Source organism: Salvelinus sp. IW2-2015, linkage group LG20 (genome assembly GCF_002910315.2).
Source record: "Salvelinus sp. IW2-2015 linkage group LG20, ASM291031v2, whole genome shotgun sequence".
Classification (NCBI taxonomy): Eukaryota; Metazoa; Chordata; class Actinopteri; order Salmoniformes; family Salmonidae; genus Salvelinus; species Salvelinus sp. IW2-2015.
Genome location: NC_036860.1, coordinates 36567479 through 36576056, shown reverse-complemented (window position 1 = coordinate 36576056; position 8578 = coordinate 36567479). Strand labels below are relative to the sequence as shown.

General features: G+C 43.5%; 1 protein-coding gene across 1 annotated transcript; it reads right to left on the bottom strand.

Annotated features, from left to right (window-relative positions):
* Positions 1–2094: 2094 nt before the first annotated feature.
* LOC111981866 (frizzled-9) lies at positions 2095–5148 on the bottom strand. The gene has a single exon (XM_024013349.2). It carries the CDS (start codon positions 4396–4398, stop codon positions 2644–2646), a length of 1755 nt encoding a protein of 584 aa, XP_023869117.1. The 5' UTR covers positions 4399–5148; the 3' UTR covers positions 2095–2643.
* Between the last annotated feature and the right edge of the window lie 3430 nt (positions 5149–8578).

Sequence of the window (8578 nt, the reverse complement as noted above, 5' to 3'; positions counted from 1 at the left end):
GTGCATTGTGTGTTGACAGATACAAGTAACACAAGGGGTGCTCAGCTCAGCAGGTGGGACATGGCCGAGCCAGTGGCACAGAAGGCTCAGGGGGACACATTTCGGGGGGACACCCTTTCTGAGGGGCTGCTGCTATTCAATAGACTCATTTCCACATCAAAACCAGCGCAGGAAAGGGATACTGCTTGGGGGTGGGATGTAATGAGGAGCTCTTTTTACCTCCCTTTTTCTATTCTTCTGGTGTTTTTTTTTAAGAGGGGGGAGAAGCCCTGATGCTTTAATTATCTCCTTTAATCAAATGTATGAGCTAACATAGCCTTTTCCTTTCAGAGTGCACACAATTACACAGATACTCTATATTGTCCGCTCTCCTACAATGCCATTAGGAATCTCTATTACAGTGGTGTCTCTCTTTGTGAATGATTTGGCTAAGATATGCCTAAAACYTAGTGAATGTGGCACATTTCAGGATTTTTGATTGGTTGAATAAAGACTACTGTTAAGAACCACCCACATTTGACTTGACAAATCCTCYGAAAGAGCAATTCCACGTTCATGGTCTGAGAATTTGACTTTATGTCTGGGGAGCTAGTTTAAACATTACCAAATGCCATTTCTCAAATGTCTTATTTAACATTTGAAAGACTCCACGTAGAGTATGTGAATTACAATGTCATTGTCAATTCTTGTTAGCAATTTGCAGTGTATTTGAATCACATGAATTCTTACATAATTCAGATCTTTTGCTTTCCCCTTTTATTTCAATTCAAATAAAGACTTAAAAACCAGTTTACCATCTTACCAGGAGCAGGGGGCTGTAGCAAGGGGATTTATCAGTTGCAATGGCTGATGCAGAGCAGACTGTTATTGTTATGAGAACCAAGTGTTTATGCATGTCGCCCATGTATAAACTTGAAAGCTGGCACGCATTAATTGCGCTTTATTGTGACTGGTACATGTGGTTTACGCACCACAGCGGGGTCCCAGTGCGCAGCTCCAAGACAAACACAGCTTTTTATGGAGAAATGTAACAGTGGTTTCAGCTCCAGGGGGAGATGTGCTGCCAAGCTATGGACAATGTCTGCACAGGCAGGAGGCAGGCACCAGCAACTGGGAAGAGAGGATATAAAAATTGAAGGATAGGCTGGTGGGCAGGACCAGSCCAAAATCTAAATATCAGCATTGTTAAAGGCCTAATATGAAATGGTGTAAAATAGGTCTACAACACAGTAGCAGAAATATGATAGACCTATTCAAAAGGGATAAAGTCATGTAGGCTTTAGCTTTGGAGAGACTGAACTTATGAAAACCCTGACATTTTGATTGCCTGTGTTATATTTGGGAAACACAGAGAAAAATGTTCTTAAAGGCAGTGTCATGACTCATTATTAAAACTCTGTCTCTCTCTTTCTCTCACCATGGAATGCTGTCACCCCATGTAAGTTATTATTGCTGGAGCTGATGTTTCAATGGAAAACAGAAAGTTCAGCATAGCTTCACAAACATGGGCAGGCAGAGAGGCCTGGAGACCCTGACCGTTTTCCACCTCAACTGTGGCTGCAGTTTAGAAAAATATTAACACTTTTGTCAACCAACCAGAAATTTGCTGCGAGGCTCAACTGCGTGGAACAAGCAGCTTTTTGTTTGCAGTTTACTCAAGCAGTTTGAATTCCTCAAATGTGACAGAACACTGATGCAATGCGATTACAGAGTTATACATGAAAGGGCATATACAATTAACAGCTGATGTCACTTGGGAAAATATGACTAGTTTTGCCAGTGAGAGCTTCATACTGTAGGTGGATCCACAAGGTAATCAGTCTAATGAAAAAGAAACTAAAATGAATAGTTTTAAAAATGTCACTGAAACTAATGATGTCTATTTAATTTATACAATATATTCTTGCATCAAGTTAATGACCACTGTCAATTTGAAGAGGCGCTGTAGCAAAATGTTTCAGATACAAATMAATATTTTCTTAAACCAAAAAATACTTAAGGCTATTGTAAGATGTCTTTGCTTTGCTTATGTTAATAACCACTACACTAAAATGTACATGCATTGTGAAGTAATGAATAGAGTAAAGTCATCAGTGAAAATATATAAATATGTTTTATTAATGTCCATTGTTTTGAAAAATATGTATTTGCAAAGGCACTTATACATCTCAACAGGCCCTATATTCATAACTCATAACTCTTTAGTACATGTGCTTTTATATACAATATACAAAACCTTAGGAAACACCATGAAGAACTTGCAATTAAATACCCAACACAATAAATACATTTACAGGGAGAGAACACTAAACCAAATGTTGATACATCCATGCAAGTTCTATTTTGCATTCATGTTCAGTTGGTTAACCAGAAACAACCAACTAGCTCTATGGCATACAATACAAGAAATGTTTCCTTCAGAAGCATATCTGATTCTGCATGTGCACCGAACTGTGTGGTTTAACTGAAAGCAATGTGGATCATCTGTCACCAAACGAAAGCACAACCACTGTTACGTTCAGYTATTGCTACTAATCGAGCATTAGATGCAATCCAACCTGAGCTTTTCAAATGATCACATAACAAAATAGCATCCTTTGGCATTGTCAATACAAGACACTGTGAGAAGTGTCACTTGAAATGTTAGACGTGTGTGGGGCTCTCTAGGTAAGAGTCTGTTTTGGCCATGTGGAGCACCACGGCTGGGGACTTGTAGTGACAGTGYGAGGTGCTGCAGCTGACGCTGCTACAAGGCTTCCTGCTAGTCCGCACCGACAGCTTCCTGTTGCACAGGCCCTGCCAGGTCTGCAGGGTCTTGGAACTCCAAACCCACACACCGCTGGTGATGCCCACCACCAGAGACATGAAGATCTTCAGCATGAACACTGCCACGGTGGGCACCGACTCCTCCAGTGAGCAGTCCTCATGCCGGCGCCCGGGGAACGACACACACTTGTTCTCCAGCGCCTGGAACTTCCAGTACCCCATGTTGAGCCTCTCGTAGAAGTAGCAGATGATGACGCAGGTGGCGGGCACCGTGTACAGGATGGAGAACACACCGATCTTCACCATGAGTTTCTCCAGCTTCTCCGTGTTGGTGCCGCCCGTCTTCATTATCTTCCGGATGTGGAAGAGRGCCACGAAGCCCGTGAGGATGAAAGAGGTGCCAATGATCAGGTAGCAGGACAGAGGGATGAGCACGAAGCCGGTCAGTGCGTTAACGTCCATGCTGCCCACATAACACAGCCCCGTCAGCTCGTCCCCTGCCACCTTCCTCATAGTTAGGATGACGATGGTCTTCATGGCTGGGATGCCCCAGGCGGCCATGTGGAAGTAGCTGCTGTGGGCCTCGATGGCCTCGTGGCCCCACTTCTTGCCAGCGGCCAGGAACCAGGTGAGTGTGAGGATGACCCACCAGATAGATGAAGCCATACCAAAGTAGTAGAGGATGAGGAAGACGATGGTGCAGCCCGTAGACTCCAGCCCCTCCTGGATGACGTAGAGCTCGCCATTCTCCCGGTCYCAGGCGATGTTCTCGGCCCCGGCCACCGAGCGGATGACGAAGGCCACCGAGTAGACGTTGTAACACATGGAGAGGAAGATGATGGGCCGCTCCGGGTACTGAAAGCGCTGCGGGTCCAGCAGGAAGGTGAGGACAGTGAAGGCGGTGGAGATGAAGCAGAGTGTGGACCACACCGCCATCCAGATGAAGGCAAAGTCCTTGTCCTGCCGCGACCAGAACACGTCCACCACCGAGGAGCAGCGCGGGGCACATGACTGGCTCTTCTCCACGTACTGGAACTTCTCTGGGTTCTCGCAGGAACCCAGGCTGTTGCCRGAGCGCCCGCTGGTACCCGGGCCGGGCTGCCTGGGTCTGGGGGGCACCGGTAGCATGCCCTCCCCCTTCTTGATCTCCTGCTTGGTGTCATTCTCAGGCGCCTCCATGCACAGCGAGTTGGGGTTGTTTTTAGTGGGCAGCTTGGAGCAGTCCAGTGAGTCAGGCCAGCCAAAGCTGAATTTCTCCATGATGGGAGAGCACTTCTGCCTGGCCTGCTCACACATTGGTCGGCAGGCAGGTATGGTGGTGGACACTTTGTCAGTGCACATGGGGACGTAGAGGGAGCAGAGGAAAAAGCGCAGGTGCACGTCACAGCCGTATTCCACTAGAGGGGCAAACTCATTCAGTTTGATGCTGGCCTCTGCTTGGCTTTCGTATTTCATGAAGTTGGGCATTCTTGTCATATTGTAGCCAATGCCCTGGCACATGGGAATGGTGATGGGTTCACATTTTGCAGGTCTGCCCCTCTCTATATCATATGCTCCGATATCCAAACTGGATGCAGCAATAACAAGTTGGCACCAGAGTAAAATGGCAATCCTCAAATGAAAAATATACATGTTGATATCAGGAAAGTTAATATCACAAAGTACTTATTGTTTTAGAATAGAAAAGTAAAATAGAAAGGAACAGTGGTTGTAGCAATTCCAGACTGATGAGTTGGTGCCCAAAATGTGTACATTTCCCCACTGTCAATTCTGATGAAACATATGTTAGTTCCAAGGTGAGTTCAGTTTATACCCGACCATATGGCTCTCCTATGGTCAAAATTGCACACCTCCGCAAAACGTCTTGTTTTCCCTGAAAACAGTATCGGAATTACAGTTCCAAATCCAGTCGGATATGTTAAAGCACGATACGCTTCACATGTTTAGCAAAGTGACGGCAACATGCTGTGAACGTTCGAATGGTAAACAATTAGTCTATACCATCGGTATCACGCATATTAAAATCTCAAGCCAGGCAGTTGCGTTGAACCGTAATAAGCCTAGGTAAAGTCCTTATTTTCCGAAATTATTTTAAGTTGATATGCTGTTCAAAATCACATTTTAGTAGGCTCKTGTGCTCCACACCAGCGCACCACACGCGGGGATACTGGGTCGTTTAAAAATACTCAAGCCGTCCAAGCCGTCCAGCTCCCTCCATCGCTTGAGTGCATTAACATTTTCTGTGCTCTGCTCTCTGCCTCTTCAATAAAGGGGCGGGAGTTGGATGACGAACTTGTTTCGCCCCGCCTTAACTCATTCTCAAATGTATTTTTCTTACAGAGGTAAAATGTATTATATATTGGATATTCTGTTCTCTAGTCAATAGCTATTAAACCAAGCATGCCAACCATGACTGTGAAGATTATATATTTTGAATCAGGGGAGGATGGAGAACAATCCACACTTTTGTTTGTCAAGTCACATAGTATTTTTTATATTTTTTATTTAACCTTTATTTAACTAAGCAAGTCAGTTAACTTAAGAACAAATTCTTATTTACAATGACGGCCTAACCCGGGRCAAACCCGGACGACTCTTGCCCAATTGTGCGCTGCCCTATGGGACATACAATAACGGACAGATGTGACACAGCCTGGAATCGAACCAGGGACTGTAGTGACGCCTCTTGCACTAAGATGCAGTGCCTTAGACCGCTGCACATTTCATTTGAGAAATTAAGAGATGAGATGGCAATAAAGCACAAAATATTTACATATTCATACAAAAGAGCTCTTACGCTACAGTTAGGTTAACTAAAGCCATTAAGGAATGACTAGTGGAAGCCTGACTCTTCTCGGTCTTCTACTTATATTTATGTATTTAATTTAACTAGGCAAGTCAGTTAAGAACAAATTCTTATTTACAATGATGGCCTACCCCGGCCAACCCCGGATGACGCTGGGCCAATTGTGCGCCGCCCTATGGGACTCCCAATCGCGGCCGGATGTGATACAGCCTGTCTGCAATGCACCATGGATAGATGCTGTGTGGATAGTGACCACTAGATGGGAACAATAGCCTATCAGGCCTTCTATATTACTGTCACTGCTCAGTAATTGAGTTACACACCATGTAAAATTAGTATTAAATTAGATATTCGGACGGATATTTGTTTCTTTCGCCTCAATAGCTATTGTAACAAGCATGCCATGACAATGAAAATTGTATATTCTGAATCAGGGTGGATGGAGAAGAATCCATGGCTTTTTTTGTTTGTTGAAATATAATAAAATGTTGTTGTCAGTCAGAACTCCCTCATGTCTTTTCCTCCCTGAGYCTTACAGCAGGGGCGGACTGGGACAAAAATGAATCCCTAGCATTTTAGCCACACCAGCCCACATCACCTCACGCATGTGCTATTACCCATCCTAGTGGTGAATGAAAGAACACACATATGTATATTAGACAAAGAAGAAAATCACGGAATAAATGCCTTATTGGCTTATACATACAGTTGAAGTCGGAAGATTACATACACCTTAGCCAAATACATTTAAACTCAGTTTTTCACAATTCCTGACATTCAATCTAAGTACAAATTCCCTGTCTTAGGTCAGTTAGGATCACCACTTTATTTTAAGAATGTGAAGTGTCAGAATAATAGTAGAGAGAATGATTTATTTCAGCTTTTATTTCTTTCATTACATTCCCAGTGGGTCAGAAGTTTACATTCACTCAGTTAGTATTTGGTAGCATTGCCTTTACATTGTTTAACTTGGGTCAAACGTTTCGGGTAGCTTTCCACAAGCTTCCAATAATAAGCTTGGTGAATTTTGGGCCCTTCCTCCTGACAGAGCTTCAATATATCCACATAATTTTCCTGCCTCATGATGCCATCAATTTTGTGAAGTGCACCAGTCCCTCCTGCAAAGCACCCCCACAACATGATGCTGCCACCCCCGTGCTTCACGGTTGGGATGGTGTTCTTCGGCTTGCAAGCCTCCCCCTTTCTCCAAACATAACGATGGTCATTATGGCCAAACAGTTCTATTTTTGTTTCGTCAGATAAGAGGACATTTCTCCAAAAAGTACGATCTTTGTCCCTATGTGCAGTTGCAAACCAAAGTCTGGCTTTTTTTTATGGCGGTTTTGGAGCAGTGGGTTCTTCCTTGCTGAGCGGCCTTTCAGGTTATGTCGATATAGGACTCGTTTTACTGTGGATATATACTTTTGTCCCCGTTCCCTCCAGCATCTTCACAAATCAACCCGATTTGCACTTTTCGCACCAAAGTACGTTCATCTCTAGGAGACAGAACGCGTCTCCTGCCTGAGTGGTATGACGGCTGCGTGGTCCCATGGTGTTTATACTTGCGTACTATTGTTTGTACAGATGAACGTGGTACCTTCAGGTGTTTGGAAATTGCCCCCAAGGATGAACCAGACTTGTGGAGGTCTACAATTATTTTTCTGAGGTCTTGGCTGATTTCTTTTGATTTTCCCATGATGTTAAGCAAAGAGGCACTGAGTTTGAAGGTCGGCCTTGAAATACATCCACAGGTACACCTCCAATTGACTCAAATGATGTCAATTAGCCTATCAGAAGCTTCTAAAGCCATGACATCATTTTCTGGAACTTTCCAAGCTGTTTAAAGGCACAGTCAATTTAGTGTATGTAAACTTCTGACCCARTGGAATTGTGATACAATGAGCGAAATAATCTGTCTGTAAACAATTGTTGGGAAAATGACTTGTGTCATGCACAAAGTAGATGTCCTAACCGACTTGCCAAAACTATAGTTTGTTAACAAGAAATTTGTGGAGTGGTTGAAAAACAAGTTTTAATGACTTCAACCTAAGTGTATGTAAACMTCCGACTTTGTCATAGAATGATGCCTAGTTTATGTGGCTGTGGATAGATTTTTATCGTTGTGCTTTGTTTGACACATTAATAAACCATTTACTAATCATTAATAATATTTTTGCAGTCCTTAATCTTAAGTGAGTGCTATTTATACTTTATAAATGTTTTGAGTGCCGTGCGCYTAAGCATACCTTTCTGCCAAGAAGTGACGTCCCTTTCAGCAAATTAAGTGGGATATAGGCGGGACTTTCCAGTCTTCTGTGGCGGTGGCTACGTAATGTAATCTGACATCAGAGTCACTTGTTGCAACAGCTCATAAACCCACTCGCCAGGCTGACGAGAATCAGAAGCAAATAAACATTGATAAAACAATAAAAATTACAGACTGTCCCTGAATTGACCTTCATTGTAATACATGATGACTTGTGTTAAATAAAAAGCACTGTATAAATATCTAGTAGATGGCTATTGCCTTATCTCGGTGCATTCGCTAAGTATTCAGACCGCTTGACTTTTTCCACATTTTGTTACGTTACAGCCTTATTCTTAAATGTATTAAATCTACACACAATACCTTATAATGACAAAGCAAAAATATGTTTTTAGAAATGTTAGCAAAAAATTATCATATTTACATAAGTATTCAGACCRTTTACTCAGTACTTTGTTGAGGCACCTTTGGCAGTGATAACAGCCTTGAGTCTTCTAGGGTATGACGCTACAAGCTTGGCACACCTGTATTTGGGGAGTTTCTCCCATTCTCCTCTGCAGATCTTCTCAAGTTCTGTCAGGCTGGATGGGGAGCGTCGCTGCACAGCTATTTTCAGGTCTCTSCAGAGATGTTCGATCGGGTTCAAGTCTGGGCTCTGGCTGGGCCACTCAAGGACCTTCAGGGACTTGTCCCGAAGCCACTTCTCCGTTGTCTTGGCTGTGTGCTTAGGGTTGTTGCCC